General features: G+C 40.7%; 1 protein-coding gene across 1 annotated transcript in view; it reads right to left on the bottom strand.

The window, feature by feature from the left end:
• neto1l (neuropilin (NRP) and tolloid (TLL)-like 1, like) overlaps positions 1 to 19,945 on the bottom strand; it is a gene marked incomplete at both ends in the record, with an annotated part of 63,745 nt that extends 43,800 nt beyond the window's left edge. The window contains 4 exons of the mRNA XM_083901407.1: positions 18,275 to 18,523; positions 18,966 to 19,100; positions 19,200 to 19,256; positions 19,918 to 19,945. Coding sequence (XP_083757533.1) covers positions 18,275 to 18,523; positions 18,966 to 19,100; positions 19,200 to 19,256; positions 19,918 to 19,945 — 469 coding nt within the window. The remainder of the gene's footprint in view (positions 1 to 18,274; positions 18,524 to 18,965; positions 19,101 to 19,199; positions 19,257 to 19,917) is intronic.
• Positions 19,946 to 20,249: the final 304 nt, after the last annotated feature.

Raw genomic sequence — 20,249 nt, 5'->3', positions numbered from 1 at the left:
CAAGTGAGGCGCAAAAATACACCGTTTTCTGTCGATGAAGTGCAGAAGTTCCTGTGTTTGTTGGCTGATGAGACGATCCAGAGAGAACTGGACAGTCGCACTCCGACGCCCACATTGAGGAGGTACCATCAAGTAATGGAAAACAACGTGCCTGATACTCAAACGGAGTAGCGGTGAGTCGAGTACAGCCAAGTAGTGCTCGAACTGTATCAGGAAAAAGCGATTATTTCAGAAAGAGCGTTCGGCCAGTCAACCTTCAGTGAAGTGGAACTTTAACGCCCCTCACATAAGCGGATCGAGAATTTTCACTGCTTTTAAATGTTCACTTAAACGCTGATGAACCCTCTTATGACCATCATCAAGCTCCCTGTATTTACATTGATTTTATGGCTGTAGTATTGTCAAAAAATGTTTCAATGAGTGAGTGCTTTTGCTCCGTTTTCCAAGATAACTTTCACTTTCGATGTGTCGAAGCTGACGTCACGAACGTGTGACGCGTTGGCGAATCTTGTTTGTGATCGGACGGTCGTTCCGCCGAAGTCTCGAGGTTTACCGTAATGACAAGTATATGGGCGCAAAGCTCTATTGCTCAGCTTTCTGGAATCCATCCATCCATCCATTAATCCATCTTCTACCACTTTATCCTCCACATGAGGTTTCGCGCGGGGTGCTGTGCCGATCCTAGCAGACATAGGGTGAAAGGCGGGGTCACACCCTGGACAGATTTTTGAATTTTCTAGATATCACAAACGGTTTAGGAGTTACGGTGACAGAAGGTTTAAAATCAAGACAAATATGCCAAAATGAACTTTTGATTTTTTGTTGTCAATTTTATGTTGTTTTTTACTGCTTCTTATTTGACTAATTCTATTGTTTGAATTCATGTTAATATTTGTTGTTGCTTGCTAGATTGTATATATTGTTGTCTTGCCTACCTGCCGACAGATGCAAGTTAGCAGCAATCTAACACTGGTGCAATTAAATTTAATTCTGCACTGTCTTTGCAAAAATAAACCATAAAAAATCCACTGGGATAAGACCTTCATCTGAGTATCAGTGTCTTAACAATAAAAGCATTTCTATCATTCATTTCAGTTTGTTTTGCCTCTCGCTCTGCCAGAGTGTTTGATGGATGTCCAGTTGGCAGTGGAGTGGAGAGGATAGGCTTCAATGTTCAGACCCAGACTCTTCACAGGTTGATTTTGATAAACCCCCCCATTAGAGTGTCATTACCTCTCTCCTACCTAGCCTATGAGTTATAGACAAATGGGTGAGAGGGGCAAAAGAGCAAGGTTGTTTTCACACTGCATAAAACCTGCGTAAAGTGAGGAAAGAAGCAGATGATGGAGTTGATAAATAACCAGAATATGCCTCTAAAAGGGAAATTGCTTGCAATGATTGAGAACGGGTGGGGGAAAAAAATGTGGCATCAAAAATAATACAGCACTGGGTTGTCTTCAAAAAAAAAAAAAAAAAAAAATCCAAATGCAATTTCAGGCTTTTGTCACCAGATGAAGAGATGTATGTCACTGCAGACAGCCAGGTCTGTGAACATGCAGAGCTGCAGTGCTATAGGTGAAGATCAGCATAATCATAAAAGGATGAGTGATTCGTCAAGAAGTCTGTCGGAGGTCGGCACTCTACATGCACACCGACGCAACGCCCCATTCACCACTCACCACTATCTAAATTGAAAAGAGTATTTATACCAACTTAGGGATCAGAAGTTAATGGAAGCAGTCATGCATCAATTGAGTTACATAAAAATGTCCATTGGAAGAGGGTGAGATAGCTACATGCTTTTAAAAGATTTTTAATTTTCTCAAATTGGCTTTTTGTGCTCGATGGAGGGGATATGTGTGTGTCTGCGCGTGTGTGTGTGTGTGGGTGGGTGGAAGGCACATTTATGTGAGAGTTTTAATCAGACATCAGAAGGGGTATTAACAAGGAAATGTGCTAAAGGAGTGGGATCAAATAAAGATCTCTGCAATATAATGGAATGTGGCTCTGTTGTGTGCTGGCTAATCATGCTGGATGAGTTGCGGTGCAGAGTGTTCAAAGAAAAAAAAAAAAGGAATGACAGCAGCAGGAAAGTCACTTGGAACTCACTGTACAGTCTCTCTGATATGATAAATGTAATGGAACCTTTGGCAAAAAAAGAAGAGCCGGTTTGTTTCTCTCGTTTTTTTCTCACATATAATCACTTATGTTGGTTTAGGGCAGTGGTGTCAAACTCATTTTCACTGAGGGCCACACCAGCATAATGGTTACCCTCAAAGGGCCAGATGTAACTGTCATACCGAATAAATGTAACTACATTTTTTTAAATAATTTATTACTTAATCAAGTTACAAATATGATGCATTATAGATGTAACCCGGTCCGCGATGGTGTTTCTTGACAAACTAACAGTTTTAAAAGTCTGCATCTGGTCGGGGCAGACCTGCTCACACACACCTTCAGCATGCACTGCATCAAAAATGCATCCCCAGAAAAAGACTTTCAAGCACGGGTGATTTCTTCAGCCACAATAAAGCTAGCTTTCACTGCCACATGGTTTTTTGGTTGTGGATTCGTGAACACATTCTGCTGCGATCACAGTCTCAATCTCAATACACTGCGATCTAGTGGCAGGATGGCGTCATTTTGCGCAATTTGCCATGCATAGTGGGAAATGCAGTTTATGGTCAACGCACGCCTTAAAGCAGCATAGACCTATTTTAACACAGATTTTTAACACAAAATGACCGGATGGGCCACATATGGCCCCCGGGCCTTGAGTTTGACACGTGGTTTAGTGGGAAATTCTATCATGTCTGTTGTTTCACACGTGTGAAGCCTGGGCAAACTCTTGTCTCTAGCAGATGAAATCCTTCTCACAATGAATCAAATCAAATCCGGATTGTTCTGCAAACAACGCAGTAGAACTGAACAATGTGGGTAAAACATCAAATTTTCCTGATATAACGAGAAAGTATTACCACATGAGAAACCATCAAAATACTGCACTGTTATGCAAAGAAAATGTAAAGATCAGTAATGTGTCTAACACTTCAGTGTTAAATGCATTGTTTCAAACTGTGATTTCAATTTGAAAACAATTAATTGTTTAGCCCAACTGCAAAGCATGTTAAAAGTACTACTACTGCTATAATGCAATATAATTCTACTAGAGTTTCTCTTCTCGGGGCAAACATAATGCAAACAGTAGTGAACAAATAAAAACATTGAGACTGATATCTCAAATCTTCATGTGCATTATATAAAAACAAGTCCATAGGTCACAAGGACAAGCAGCTTATTATAATCCATAGTTTCATTCTATTGTTCAAGAAGGGTTTTTTCTTTTTGGTCATCATAATTATGATGGAAGCTAAACAGCAATGGGACTCAGAATGACTCAATCAACTGACAAAACAGAAGATTTACCCATCAGTGTTGTTTATTTCCACACCATGTTGGTGTAAACACAAGGACAAAGCCCCTCTAACCTTGGCGAAGCATTTCTTGAAAGAAAATACTGAACTTTACTCAAACCTAATGATCATTCACAACATTGTGCAGTATGTCATACAAGCGCAGTATGCCAATGGGTCACATACGTGGTATAAGGACAACAAAGATGTCTGTTTAGGTTGGAAGGTCGGTTGCTGTTGCTGCTTTTGCATGTATACGTCGAACAAACTGTATGCATGTTACATCAACCAAGAATCAATACTCTCAATATGCTTGATAATTGACAAAAGATAGATAAGACATTTATTTGCATGGCATTTTTTTTCACATATAGAGCAATGACTAATTTATTGAACACCTGCAGCAAGCAGACGCAGGGCTTCTGCATGAGGTTTGGAGAAACTGTCTTAAAGTTCTGCCTCAGTCCTGAATGGATTTTGCGAGGAAATAGCTGGTTGTTGTGTGTCATTTGCTCCGTGATAATAGATTTTGGTTTGTACATATATACAGTAAATAAAAACACGACTATAGCATTTCACTTTGACAAAATTATTGTATTGTCCTTGTTTGCAGAATGTATGTATAAATAACTGGGCCTGAAATGAGCTTCCCCTGTTTCAAAGACCAGCAACTGCCACTGCATTGCAGTCATAAGTATATTTTGGGTTTCACCTAAATAAAAATGAATAAAAGGGGTGCATATAAGGCACAGGCGCACACCACCAGCACAGAGTGAGAGAAAGCATTTCTTTGCAGATGCATCTCAAGCTAAATCATTTGCATTTCAACAAACTAAACTGAAATGATGACAAGTCGGGACGCTAGTGGGGCAGCTTTATAATCACAAGTGACTCTGACTGGTTGGGAGGTGGTTAGTTTGAATCTATCTCACATTCTCCCTTTTCATGTTTTAGAGTTGTGTTCATGTTTCCTGTCACACATAGAGTCCATGTCTGTGGCTCCATTTCTGTCTCCACAATACTTTTTTCCATCCTGAAGCATGTGATGAAGAATCAGGGTCATCCAATACTTCTGGCTGTCACTTTTTGCTCGAAATTCATTCAAAATATGATTTTTGTTCATGGATCCAGCAGTGGGTGGAAGGTTTGCTACCATATCCTGTGGTAGAAGAGGGACTTGTTCCACACTGAGTGACTGACAAATGCAGCCGCAGCAGTGACAGCACCTTGGAGATGCAAGTCTACATAAGGGAGACTCCTCTCTCTGCAGATATCAAGCTGCTACTTTGAGACATGGGCTGCACCAAGTAACTGAAACTCTCACAGGTGACTTATCCGCAGATACTATTGAAAATAAAAGTGGCAGCCCTACTACCTATAATGAATGTAGTCATGTTTGTATAAACGCTATAAGATAGCCTACTGTACGTGTTCTGAAGACATGGTTGTTTGTCTGTAAGAAGCTTCAGAGTTCACCCATATGTCAACAAATGCACATGCTACACTGACGTATACTTCCCAACAGTTTTGACAAACCAAACCAAACACAAACATGGCGGATTATATCCATCAGTCGGACATTCAAGTTGCCTTAGCCGCTACTTCCCGCTACTAGGGCGAAGTAGAAGGAAGTTTCAACGCATGCACGTGCTCCTGGCATTGTTGTATGGCAGTGGTTCACAGTGCCACCTAGCCACCTGGCATGCATACTACATCAAATTTCACACACTTTTGCGTCACCATGTGCATGCAGATTTCCACCAAAAGACGCTTTTGCGTTTTTTGTTCAGATCGTTGTCGTGTAAAGATAGCCTCAAACAATATGGAAAACAATCTCTGCTTGATTTACTGTCCACACACTTACAGACACACTCAACTAAGCAACTGTTGCAAATAGCAGACTCGTATGTGAGAAGCAGCGTGACACATTACACATTGCAATATAACACAAAACTGCTCGACATAAAAAAAAAAAAAAAAAACACCACAGCTATTTGACAAGTAGTGTGTCAAGAGCACTGGACGCTAAGACCTCACTCCAGAGCTGGTGCCACCGTCAAATTAATATTTAAGCCACACCAAAGCCCACGTCCCCACACACTCGATTTAAGCGTTTTCACTGATCTCTTTCTGCCACAATCTCAGATTCCGCGAGATAAAAATCAATGAGTCAGACTTCCCTCTTGATCACAGTCAATCTCTCTGATCAACTGCAAACACACAAAGAGGATTCTTAAAGGGGTTTAAACCTAATCCCACACCCTCCATTTTCCGCCTCCCACTTTTCTTTATGTCTCTGTCTGGCATATGTCTGTGGCTGTGATTAAGATTAACTCGCCAACGTGAGATTCGACATTTTAACGATCACCGTTACAGTCGTTAACTGACACGCACACACACACACACACACACATATTTCCTTTTATATAGAAAAAAAGAAGAGTTTGAGAGAAAATCGGAATGCCAACAATACGAGAAGGTACAGTTTGAAGACTTTGGAATGAAAGTGTTCACTGGAGGGCGACACAATTCTTGGCTCTGCCTCCAAAATCAACCACACCTTTTCTACTTCAAAAAAATGAAAATGATATCCTTGAATTCACACTTGAATTCTACATCCTTCCAGATGAGCAGCAGAGGGATTACACCCAGATATTTAAGATTGCCGTACATGTTTCTCTCTCGCTCTCGTAGTCTAAACTTATAACGTAATACATTTTTTGTACATCTCTTACTTCTATAACATACACATATACAAACCCCAAAAATAAAATTGAAGTCAATACAATATGTATATTCCGCATGAAGATGAATTTCCTAAACGGCTATATTCACGTTTGGCATACAAAGCAAGAACAGACGTTACCCCACAAAGATTACAAAATGAAAAGGATTTTTTGATCTGAGGGTTCAGATGCGGCTGCTCAGCGGAGTTCCAGTGTGTATGCCTGTGTTTGTGCAAAGGGATTAGGAGAAGCCTACAGATGTGAGTGTTTCTCTCAAATCCAGCTTGACTGAAGATTTGGATGAGAAAAGTCCTCTTTGCACATTAGGAACCAACATTTTTTTTTTTTTTTATCTTAACTTAACTGTTAGTGCTGTTGTTTTGACAGACATACAGCACTGGTGATCATTGCAGGATGTTGTACAGTATTTACTGAAGACCTCCTCTGTCTTTTTTGCAAACATGACTATGTAAGGGTCATATAATGACATAAATGCGCTGAACAATCAATAAACTGAAGCATTTCCCAAAAACAATTTCAGTCCACAGGAGCAGAGTAATCATAGCACATGCATGAAAGGAGACTGACTTTATCTCCTTTCATGCATGTAAAGTCAGCAAGTCTCAATTTCAGTCAACTGTCACAGAAAAACTGCTATCTACTAATGCAGCTTCTTCATGCGCGGCAATTTAAACATGGAGAGCAAACTGCTAAGGCACTTCAAGCTGTTTATGTGGAAGTGCAGAAATCACTCAGCGTGCCTGCGCATTTCAAAGAGTTGTTTGTATGCATGTTAGGCACAGTAGCTTATTAGAAGCCACAAGGTAAAAGCCAATTTTTTTTTTTGGTCCTTTTACAGACGGCTGCAACGAGAAACGCCAGTGTCAGCTCGGTGAATATTCAGACAGCAGCCAAGCATGAGGCGTGACATGGAGCCACCTCAATCTTTTCTTCCAAAGTCTTCCTCGCAGCATGGCCATTACCAATTCACAGCAATCAAAAATATTTTTTTTCATTCATTTCCTCGTTTTCCATGTTACATTTTATTGCTCATATATGCAGTAATGTAGCTGTAGTGTTCCTCTCGCTCTTTCTCTGCCTCACTTTACCCTTGCTGAACATTTTCCTGCATAGGGGAATAATGAGAGCCAGCACCAGTGGGTGGCCATGTGCGCTGCATTGTATAGGAGCGCTGTGATTAATCGAGCTTGCCAAATGGAAAATGAAATGCCAGCAAGGCCATGCTGTCCAGCAGGCTTAGTGTGTGTTTGAGGGAGAAATGGAGATGAACACACATGATTGGCTTTACAACTTTCCCATGTCCTTGGTCTAGGAATTCTTCCACAAAAATATCAGTTGTCTAGTGAAAGAAGACAGTCTTAATTGACTTGTTGATGGAGGAAAATAAAAACATTCCAATCACAGTTTACTAATCACAAATGGATGAGAGGTTTCAGGACAGAGATGAAAGACGGAGAAATGTGCGATAAAAGGTGATGAAACCTAACAGTCCCCTAAGAGCGTGTTTATGTTTGTTAGTGTTTTTTTATTTTTTTTTTCAATCTTTGAGACTCAAGGTTTTCGAGCCAAGCAAATGCCTGACACCTTCAGAGAAATTGCTCAACACATACTGAAACCACTGCTCAGAACATTCTGCAATCTGTTTCACACCTCCAGCGCACCAAATGTCACACACACTGTAAGGACGTCAATTGGTAAACATTCAAATCTGACTTCCTGAGCATTTTAGCAGCTCACTAGTGATGGGATCGGCACTTCATTTGAGTGTACTGAATCACTAGAATCCGTTCTTTAAAATGATTCGTTCAAAAAGATTCGTTCACCGAATCGTTCAGTGCTCACGTCCTCCCTGAGTGCAGTACATTCGAACAAGATTCACTTCCACAGCCACAGTTCAGTGTGTGTCAGTACGTGCGCGGGTCAGTGAGTGAGTGACAGCGCGAACGAAATTCATGTCCTCAGCCACAGTTCACCAGTTCTCTGTGTTTCAGTTCGCGAATCATGAGTGAATCAGTGACTGACAGTGCGAACGAATCACAGCAGCACGGCAGACACAGTTCTTCTTAATAGTCACTCCCTCCCCGCTTGGCGCACGTTGGCTGGCGTCGTTTGCCGAAGATTCACGAGTGAGTGACGGCGCCGGCGAACGACTTCACGGGTGATTCACAGAACGCGGCAGTTCCACTCCCGGCCGCCACGCTCGCTGCTGAGCACAACTGAACTAAGAAAGGAACGAATCAGTTCATGAAGTGATCCCAGTCGAACGAATGATTCATGACCGACACAACATTACAGCTCACATACTCCATCATCTGAGGCAAGAGAACCGAGCTGGATTTTTTGGGGAGAATTTGGTCTCAGTCTGATTGGAACATTTTGTCAATATGGTTGGGAGGCAACTCCTCCAAATGCAGCACAGACTTTTCTCTGCTTTGTATACAAATATTCTTCCATTATTATTATTTTTTTTACACTAGGGGACCATAGAATAAATAAAATATGACGGACTGAGAGAAGCTGGAGAATTACAGTCTGCTGCAAACCATAAACCACTTGTCGTGGCTATTCTATGAGCCTATCAAATGGTAATGATATGCATTAACTCTCCAACACAGTCCCACCAGAATGGGACAAGCATTATATGACCCAAGCTGCACTTTGATTTCATGAAATGTACCCTCATCTCATTTTGCTGTCATTTCATATAAGAGAGTATTGTAGATTGTTGTGGGGGGTCTGTTGAAATGTTGTAAGGGTTATGCAAACTCCACTTTTCATAATCCCATCATCATCTTGCCCTGTAGCAACTGTTGAACATTGACATCATTCTCCCTGTTGCAACACAAAAACTAGCCATTACCTATTAGACGACGCTGATACCAAATGTGATTGTGATCCCTCTGGACTCAGACATTTGCTCTTAGATGATAAGATAAAAGTCCAATCTGATACTGCGGAGGATGTTGGAAAAAGGTAGGGAGTAATGGCCACTGGGTAGATATTAAAAAAACAAACATTCATCATTTGTACTCCTTTTTTTTTTACCAGTTATTAAACTTTTCATCCTCGTATGTTAATACACCAACTCCCAAATAAAGTACACCACTGATGAGAAAACGAAAACAAAACTCATCAAGCATGTAAAGCAATGTAATCAGAGGTGCAAACCAGAAGCAAACATTACTCAGTCACGTATCAACAAAAAAAAAAAGGACCTTTTCCATCAACCCTCAGGAGAATAATTCTTTAAGACATTTTCAATGGGTTGAGGCCTTAATGTGTGCAGAGATAAAGCACACAGCTCAATCACATTCCTGCCTAATACAGCATAATGGAGAGACTCAGGCTCCCAGCATGACAGCCATGGATCCACCACAATGATAAGCTAATGAAACAAAGAGCCTTCGGCAAGCTGCTGTGCCTCCAGAGGAAGGCAGCCGAATGAATAAATGCATGTACAACAATCCAGGTAATTTCCAATGCAGTTCAGAGAGCAAAGACCATATGCATCATGGGTACAACGTCGCAAACACTACACAATGAGTCGCTCTATAGTGGATGCAGCACGGGAAGGACATAGGGATTTGAAAAGGAAAGCAGCCAAGACTGTGAAAGCTTGGGGAGAAAAACATGCATATATATACACATGTTCCAGCATAGTGTATGCACACACCAGTCTAAACAATAGAGCTACACTATACACAGATATACAATCCCTAAACCTGGCAACAAAAAACTCCCACACCCACACTGGTTTACACTACTGCAGACTTAAAGCAAAACAGAGCAGCATTCTGACCTGCACAGCATCTGCAGCTGAACAGCAGGCCTGGCTAACAAACTGCCACAGAGGATGGAAGCAGGAGGCAGGCTGAGCCACTGATTGATTTGCAGGGTAATTGGCTAGGAGTGACTGAGACAACCGAAGGACGTAAATATGAGCCACCTGGCTGAATAGTGAGTTAAGTTGCACTGGTCGATAAACATTATTGTTTGTTTGTTTTAACCTGTCCTGTCCAGCAGCTTAGGCATGCAGGGTCTGGATAAGCTTGACAAGTAAGAAGAAGAAGAAAAAAAACTAATTACAACGACAACATCAATAGCTCTTAGCAACCACGTGAAAAATAGGTAACCGAGGCTACAGCGGTTATATCAGTTTGAAGTAATGAAATCTGAAGTGCAGCACAATGTGTTTGTGTGTGCGCTCTCTGGCATCTCTGTGTGTGTAAATGGGTTGTCATTAGATGTAGTTAGGAATTAGAGTAGGGAACTGCGTCAATGTCTAATCGGCCTCCAGCAGTAGGACCCAGATGCACAGAGCGCAGGGCAGGATAGACTGAGGCAACCAGTCCCAGTCAGGGGAGTCGGTCAAAGCAGATCCACAAACTTAGGTAGGGTCCAAAAGTTTTAGTGTTCCACATTTGAACCCACAGTTCCTCACATTGCTACACTTAACACCCAAGAGCCCAGGCTCCCTGGAAGAAATATTGATATCCAGGTAGGAAAGGTGATAAGAGTTCAAAAATAAAAAATAAATTGGATCGCCATACGTTTTTGAGTAAAGTTTAGAATTGGCGGTGTATCAGACAAAAAGCATACATGTTTTTTTTTCATAGGATAACTGCATTCTGTATGTAATATCATTCATATTGTTGATTAAAAAAAAACGTTATAGAGTAATTGTGAAGAGTAAGCACTGAAATGTATATTCATAAATGCAATAGTATGGTATTAGTATGGTAGCCCTCCATATTATCTGCAGTGTACCCCTCAGGTAGCTCTCGGTGACCCCTGGTTTAATCTTTAACTTGATTTGATTGGCTTGCACTAATGCTGAAATATTTGCATAACACGTTTTTTGATTAACTCACACTGTTGATTGGAACGCTCAATATTTCTCAACCCCTGGCGCGAGCAGTGCAACCAAAGCAAAGAAACAGAACCACAACGCACTTCCGCGACTCCACTGCCGCATTCAGTAGAAGCCTCGACTGCACTGTGCACCTATGAGTGCGTCATAAGTGCCATAAAGTTAGACCTTGACAGAGTGTGATTGGAGAGATGTGCAAGGTCATGTTGTCCTAAGGTCTTTCTCTAATCATTGTCACCATATTCCTGGCACTCTTTGTGCGTGTGCAATATTACAGAAGGAGACGTTGCGAGAACACATGCCGCTCTGAACGTCAAACTGAAAGATCCCACACACTGTCCGGTTTATCGCTGCAACATAACAGGCAGATCCTCCTGCAGTTAGTACTGAAACACTGAAATAATCTAAGGCACAATGTCACCTCTGCCTTCATTTCTGTGAGTCGAGCTGGTGGGAAACGCATACGAATCATCCGCAAATAGGCATGACGGCAGTAAAACAGGGAAGGAGAGAAGAAAGGAGGTAGTGTTAGCTGAACACAGAGAAGGAGGAAGGGAGATGAGTGAGCACACTGAGAGTGTGACCGTCTTCCACAGCTGCAAGTGGTGTGCCTGCAATGCTAACTCACTTTATCTCTCTCATTCTGCTAAAACAGAGGCAGTGTGAAGGGAAGGGTGTCTTCTGAGCTCAAATGCAGCAGCTGCTATTTTTCCTTCACCACATATGAGCAGAGGGTTCTCTTTCACAACCAGAGGAAAACCAAAAGAGAGACTCAGTTCTTGACTATCAACTTTGCCCCAACATGGAACGAGTCATCAGCAAATCAAAAAGCAGACAATACGTTCATTTGTTTTCTTCTCTTTATGAGTCACTCAGCTGATTTTATTACACCTGAGAGCATTAAAGGTGCCATATGTAAGAATGTGGCCAAAAAACGTTTACTACATTCAAATTCCAAATACCGAGGTCTTTTAGGTTTTGTTTTCTGACGTAACTGGCAACCCGTGGTTTGCTTGGCAGCTGAGACTCTACTGACTGCAAAGATTGGTAGATGGCGGTAGGTGGCGCCACATGCCAAAACATGATTTCAAAACATAAACATGATTTGCAGTCTGCAATATGTTTTTAATGAAAATATTTTGGCTGTATATATGAACATTATTCCTGAGTCTCTGTGACATATTAGGAGGATTTTATGATCAGTTGCTTTAGATTTATTACATAATGCACCTTTAACTTTGCTGTGAGAAATATAGACCGACACATTTTTTTTTCCCCAGAGGAAAAAAAAAAAGACAGACCCATAACAATCAGAGACACAGTAGGTAGCACCGCACAATCAGTAGAAGAAGAAATCTCCCAGGGAATGTGACCAGCGCAGAAGAGAACACTAATGACAAGAAGCATTAGAGCAAAACATTAAAAGGAGGATCTCTGTTTTTAGGTTCGTTTCAAGACCTATTAGGGGTGACTATTATATCCGAGCAGCTCGTTCAGGCAAACAAACTCGTCCCCCGAGATCTTGGGAGAGCACGGGAGAATTCTCTGTCCAATTCCACTTATGAATTTCATCTTTCTCTTTGCTTCACAGGGAATCCGAGCCACCACCAGTGTTTCGGCCATCAGAAATTTAATTTAACTCCCACCGCCTTAGGTGTGATAGCAATGCGGGAAAATGATTTGACAGTGTTTTATTAGATTTACTTTGAGGAAATACAATCGAAAAAACCAAGATCAGATCTCATGAGCTCTGCTGTATCTCTGAGAATTAAATGTAGTTTAACTGTGCCATGATTCAGCAAATAAAGTGTATCAAAATTCTCATTGGTAAATACCACGTTTTCCCTCATTTTAATAATAAATGACTCATACATTCTCTATATAGTGCCAGTCTAATGACATTACTCAATTGGAGATTGTTATTTTTCAGTGACAACCATTCTAGACTGTTATCTCTCTGACAAAATGGTGAATGTCAGTAAATTTGTGGGGTTTAGCGCAATGCGAGTGTACAGAAAAAAAAATATCTCTCCAGCATTAAATGTCGAGTTGCCACCAGCAAAAGACTTTGGACGTGGATGTGAAACTGGGGAATTCAGTGAACTTTGTGTCCAGTGGTTCTGCAGCAGTGCAGCAATAGTCCGCTCCCTACAAGAGCCAAGAGTCAATCTCTTTGGTTCAATTTTCAATTTTCCAGTTTGAGCCACTCTAGGTTCAATCTCATGACCCTGTCTCCTCTATGATAGGCCCATATATCCTGTTCCAGCCTTAATCATAAATACTATCTGACTCATTTTATTCCTAAATGATTCTCAGTCCAGTTGGAGCTCGGTGGGGCTATAAGGCACTTATGACAATCAAACTTGATTTCAGATCCATTAGTAATGGTCTGATTTCCTAATATGAAAAACATATAGAGGAGCTATGACATAATGAGTTTGTGTTTTACTGTCCCAGGGATGTATTTTTCTCAACAATGTGAAAGAGTGTTTTGTATTCAACACCAAGCAGCATTTACTCAATTTGTTACATTCGGTCCAAAGAACTTCCACAGAAGAATATTGGCTATAGTAATGGATTATTAAATTAAAAAGGAGGCAATAATGCAACATTACAGATGCAACTAAAGTGTAAGAGAATTTTCAACTGCAATAACCAAATACATTAAAACAAAACAGAACAATTAGAGAAATTAATCCAATATAGTGTCTTTTTTTCCCTGAAGTAAAAAAGTTAACTATTTTATGTTTAAATGTATTCATAGACCTGCAAAAGAGATTTACATCACAGCAGCATATATATTCATATACTGTAGTGCATACTGTATATAGCCAAGACTTCAAATAGGAAAGGAAATACTTTTTTTTTTTTTTTTTAACCATATAGCAGCATCTGCCTCAGGACCAGGTCTTGCCTCTGCAAACAGCACGTTCGATGTTCAGAGTACAGGGAGCAAAGGAAGGAGAACGAGCAGTTTTATTTGCTCTAGCTTTGGCTCAAGGTGTTGAAACACCACTTAATCTACCAGTCCATAGGGTTTTAAGGTGACGGCGCCCTAGGACAACCTCACTCAGATCTTCCAAAACACACTTTCACATACAAAACGCAGCTCCACTGAGCAGTGAGTTTTCCCTGCTGAGCTTATTGTGTACAAGTGGAACACTACGTGCAATTTGTTTTACTGTGTCATTACCGCAGTACGAAAACCTGTCGAAAGGGTAACTGTCGGGCTTTGTCATTGACCTCCACAGATGAGTGGAACCTAAACCAGGCAAATGCATGCACTGTGAGGAAAGACTTTTTTTTTTACTGCAGTGGCTTTAAAAACCTCAACACAACAAACCGGTGATAAGTTCAATGTCAACGTTAGACAGAAAAGATGAAACATCACAAGAGGAAATGTCTAAGGAGTCCTTTGGCCAGTCCACTCATCATCATTCCTGACTATACTTACGGCTTTTTCTAAAACACTGATCGTCTTGGCTGATTTATAGCATCTCCTCTGTCTCTCACGCTCTCCTGTCTTAATAAAGAATTATTAAAATGCCTCTAATACATGCACGTTCCCCAGCAGAAAAACACAGTGACTGCTGTGATTCACTTACTCCACAAGCAGTATCATCTTTTGAGTCAAGTCGACAGCACCTTACATTTTAGGGAATCTGACAAAAAAGAGCAATTTTGTCATCATTTCTTGAGATACTGAGAGTAAGAAGGGGAGGCACTGGCTTAGCACAAAGACTGAAAGCAGATGGAACACCCTGCTTGTAAGCTTACTATTTAACACGCTAGATGTTGTTGATTTAATACATTAAGTATCAAAATGGCATGTGTGGGTGGCGTGCCAAACTATTTCATCTTCTTTATCTTCTTAGCTAATCGTCTTACCATCGAGAGAAAGCTGGACTTGGTATTCCCAATTTCCTGTCTTATGTGCTAAGCTGTAGAGATTCACATTTACCATAAATTCAATAGAATGGTATTGAACTTTGAATAAGCCTATTACGGGGATAGCTTCATTGAAAGGCTACTATACGGTGTGTTAGTAGCAGGACTGAGCCGTGTTAGGTGTTAGGACCACATGTGTGTGTGCTGGGCAGGAGTATTTCCTGAGAGTCAGATAAGTGGAGTCACAAGCGGAGGTTGCCAGATGGACTCCACCACCAGTTAAGCTCCAAATCCTCCTATAGGTGTTTCATGGTCACATTGCTGACAGTGTGTCTTTGTAGCTCAATAGAAAATTGTTCAGATGATTTCGTCGCGCACACACACATCCGAAGCATACTTTTCATACCCTTGAAAAAAAACTTGCTGCGATGGATTTTGCAGTGGTGGGAGAAAAACAAAAAGTGCTGTCGTCGTTTCCGTCCAATGACGTAAAAAAGAGACCGAGCACAAGGCACCTGGGTGTAATTTGTTTGACAAATAAAATGCGCATCACATCGCCGTGGCAGCCAAATTCATTTAGTCACTGTTCTGAGTGAATCTCTGGTGTCTGTTACACCAGCAGTTTCCTACTTCCTCCGCACAGATAAACTGAATACAAAGCATCTGTAGACTTTAAGTGCTTCCCTGAAGTACCTCAGCATATAATATGACACTGGATACTGTGAGATTCCAGTTGCTGCTTCTCCATTCACTTGCGCGAGCTGCATTAGTCATCAAGAGGACAAGGCTCTGAAAGAACACTGGCAGAATGTAAAGAAGTGGCAAGGAGAGTTTTTTTTTTTTTTTTTTTTTTATCTCCAGGCTCCTGAAGCTAATGGAGGAAAGGAAGTGTGAGCAGCTGATTCATGTCACCTATGTTGCCTCTTTTTATGTCACTCCCATTCATCAGAGGAAGGCCGTGTGAATGAACATGTTTGGCAGAGCCGATGCAGATGAGGGACACTATTCACGCAGATTTCAGAGTAGCGAGTCGAGTGAATCCAGGACTTTTATCTTCTTTAATTATGTAAATCATATGCCAAAGCTATTTCTTATCAAGTCAAGAGGCAGAGGTTTTTTTTTCATTTTTTTGCTTCTCCATGAGCAACATTTCAATGAAACTCCCAAGAGAAGCAGGAAAAAGAAAAAAAGAAGCACATTGCAAATTATAAACAAATTGATCTGGATTTTCCTGTCACTGACTCTAAGGAATATAAACAACAAATTTCTCTATGAGTTCAAATGTATTATTTTTTTTAGATATTGGTGTTTCTACACTACTACTTAATCGACTAATAAAGACCGCTTCCAGTCACTACATCAGAAATGTGAGCTGAATTGGAATCAACCGCTTAAATTCTAATCATACTGTAACGATAAGGAAATGTGATTATATTTGCATATTAATATCACCCAACGCTGTGTTTGCTTTGTTCAGTGGCAGAAAATGAAAAAGGCGACAATCGTTTAACTGCTCAGTTTTGAGACTGGCACAGATTTGGGGCAAGATGAGAAGATTGAGGGATAATAAAGAAAGATAATGATGATGGAGATGTCCACTGCTCACTGTGTCGTGAATAACATAATCACCCCTGAGCTTACACAAAGAAAAACTGACTTTATCAAGCAACAGCGACACAAACTTAATGTGATAAAAAAACAACAACATTCTACTCTGTAATTGGATTCACCAACATATTTATATTTTGTATCATTGAGTCACTAAATGTCATTATATGCATGTGGGTAAATAAAATGGCAAGCTCAGTTATTGGACCTCCCTATTTCTAAAAGCGCTACAAACACATTTTATTGCCAGTTTTTTGTAACGAATCATATGCACGTATGCAGGGAAGGTGTATCCATTCATATGTAATCTATATACTTGGTAGTTTTCAGTGTCTATAGCATGTTTTCCACAAAATTGCAAAAACATGTCTAATATTTTGATTCTCTCTCTCTCTGAAGGCTCATTTAAAGAGCTAGTAGGGAGATTGTGTTATCTGACAGAGCCCAATAAGCTGTTTTCTTTGTTCTAGTCTTTAAAATATGCTAACTGGCTTCTGGCAGCAGCTTTACATTTGTTGTAGGCTACAGACAGAATGAGATATCAATATAACTCTTGGCAAAAGACCCCATGAGGTAAATGTAAGTGCTCCCATTAAAGGAACAGTTCATTTCTGGGAGCGCAGTTAACATGTGCTAAATGCCATCTTGTGTCTGGTAAAAACTCCTCAACAAGCCTTGCAAATAAAACACTCCAAAATGAAGGAGAAGTTAAATAAGAGCCTCACACATCAGCAAACCTTACGACAAAGACGATGTAGATTTTGACAGTGCAACACTAACTATTATCGAGATTACAATTGGACACATTTGAGCTGATTTCATAAATGTCCTGGAGCATTTCTGCTGTTCAACAGACTATGACATTAAGTCCTTTCAATTTAGTCCTCAGTTGATTTTATTGCCACCTCTTTTCCACCATATTTCCAATAGAGTAGCTCCACCGTCCTGATGCTCATCGTGATAACAACAAAAGCAAAGCTAAAGAAGATAAATCTACCATCCATGCCGAACCTCAGTACCTTTGTTTTCAAAAACCTGTAGCTAGTGGCAATGTTGTTGTTTTCTTCAGGTGAAATGCACTGAATAAGTGTGACACACTCGACTATAAATCTCCTGAAGGTGCAGTGGATGTAGATACAAATGGGTATAGCATTCACACTTCCTGGCACAGTGCCTTTTAAGCTTCAAAAACACTAAAAAAAAAAAAGTTGACAGTGTTATTAGACCCAGTCAAGTGTGGGTGAATGAATATTAAATCATGGTTATGACCTGATTCCTTGTCATTAATCCTCACAGTTTCCTCTGTAATGGAACCTCAACCAAACACAGAGGAAGTTAGGGAAGCCGAGGTTTTACACACAACTGTAATTGCCATGATTGTGTTCGATAATTCACTAACTTTGCCACACTCACTGGGTTTCTTCCAACCCTGTACGTTAAAGGCAGGTGCTGCTGAACTGAATTAAAATCTGACGATGTTCAACATCACAACTGGTACACAGAGAATAGAAATAGCAGCCCTGGCCAGTCACCACAGTGCCTCAGCCAGTGACAGTATATTTCCAATGGAAATGCTGAGTGTTTGCCGACAGAGAATCAATAAAACTGCAAGAGGCTCCCTGAAGGCCAACTTCCCTGGATGATGTTTGTTATTCATTTGAAGCTGCTGCTGAAGCTGTCAAAGCGTGATATGCTTACAAAGGAATAAAACAAAACATGTTTTAAAAAAAAAAAATCAAATGTACCTGCAGTGAAGTTGTAACTTGCTGAAAATCCAACGGCTTCCAGTTCACCATCCGTAACAAATTTTATCCACAGATATCTGCCGCTACTCCTGATATCAGGCGGGCTGTGCTGACCGCAGTATCGTCCGAGCGTCGGGGAGAAGGCAAACGGTCCATCGCGAACCTCGATGTTGTCAAATTTACATTCCCAAGAAGACTCGATTGAGTAATTCTCCTCAAAGTGTAGATCGATACACTGCCTTGGGGGCGCTGGAAGACACAAAGAAAACAATTACCACCGAGCACAAAGCAGGGAGTAAAATATTAGTCATGCTTTCACTGATGAATGTTCAACCTGTTTCAATTTGAGTAACACCCACGTACACCAATCCTGGCTGATAGTCAATTAATCTCTGAAATGCCAGAGCTGTGATCATCTTAAGCGTCCATGTTCGCTTCGGTAATATTTTACCCTGATTATCTGTGGTGATTAATCAAGTCGATTATTGTCTCCTGGTGTAAAACAAAGAGAAAATAACAGCCTGGAGTGGCCTCTTGATGTTTAATAAACCAATACATCTCATCATTCTCTGAGCACTTACGGTGACCCCCCCCCCCTCCACTCCCAAGGACAACCCATAGAATGCTTCAACTGAGGATAAATTGCTTTTTTTTTTTTTTTACTGCTTCTGTGCTTAAGTAGAATATTAACCTTCAAGGATGTAAACACACTCTGTGTCTGGTGCGTATTTGTTGGGGTAGTTGGGAGACGTGAAGAGGCCTCCTTCTGGTTCTTTCACCCAGGTTCCACACTGACCTGCAGGCTTCACTCCAGAGTTGTTTTTTACTAAAGAACACAAACCGGGGGGAAAAAACAGCACAATCAGAGATTAACGCAAGCAGGATGAGGGATATAAAGACTTGTGGTTATGGTGATGAAGATTACCTGCTGTATCCTTCTTTGTTGCCCCAGACAACCCAAGTATGAGAAGACTTGCAACAACTGTAAAAAAAAAAAATGCATTTCATGGATTGATGACTTTTCCTTTTTCTTGGCGTGCAGCTTGATTTTAAGCTGATAAAAGGGTCGAGTCAGCGAGGAACACATTTTAGGTTTCTGTTTGTTTCGATTACCTTACATCAGCATTGTGCTATAAAGCTAAACCTGCTCTGTTTGCAACCTTCAAGATCCCCAATGAGATATCAACGCATCAAGCAAGAAAGAAAGGAAGGAAGGAAGAAAGAAAGCCAGCATGACTCCAAATTGCTCAGAACATAACCTGGAGGCCAGTAACTTTGTGCCAGCATGCACAACATGTGGCTGAACCAAACCCAATGGAAAATATTGGAGCTTTCAACAAAAAACTAAAACAAAATTAATTCAAAACATCTCTACAAACATGTGTTGTTTTACACATCACTATTTCTCTGAGCAAAACATAATGAATTAAAAATATATATCACACAAGTACTTGCAGAGTGAGCTTTAACATTGCGTTCACAACATCTCTAGATCACCTATTTGTCTTTCTATGAGTTTAATCTGATGCTCAGATATTCGGAGTCTTTTAACGTCGATTACCGGATTACCATACTTCTTATCCAATAGCGTTCGAGCTCGCAATAAGCAAGTGTGCTTCAGATGAGGAATACAGATGTCTTACCGTGATGGAAGCTGTGCCCATGAACCATGTCTGTTCCTTTCACAAACGGCTTCAGACTCAACTAATTCCATTTAGATTTAGGAATACTGGAAAAGAAAAAAAAAAAGATTGAGATGAGTTTCTTGGAATTCACACCAGGAATCCGCTCATACCATAAAACCTGTAGGTGGGGGGAAAAAAATACTCCTTCATCAAATCTTCAGTGACACGAGGAACAAAAACAATCCGTGCAGATGTGCCACAACAACTAATCACCAGTTTCATATAAAACCAAAAATAGTTCTAAACACTCGCCCGATTTCCATCCAAACGCTTCCAATGCCCTTTGGTGC

This window comes from Microchirus variegatus (genome assembly GCF_963457635.1).
Source record: "Microchirus variegatus genome assembly, chromosome: 15".
NCBI classification, from domain to species: domain Eukaryota; kingdom Metazoa; phylum Chordata; class Actinopteri; order Pleuronectiformes; family Soleidae; genus Microchirus; species Microchirus variegatus.
The sequence above is the reverse complement of the archived record's forward strand: the minus strand, read 5'-3'. Positions and strand labels throughout refer to the sequence as shown.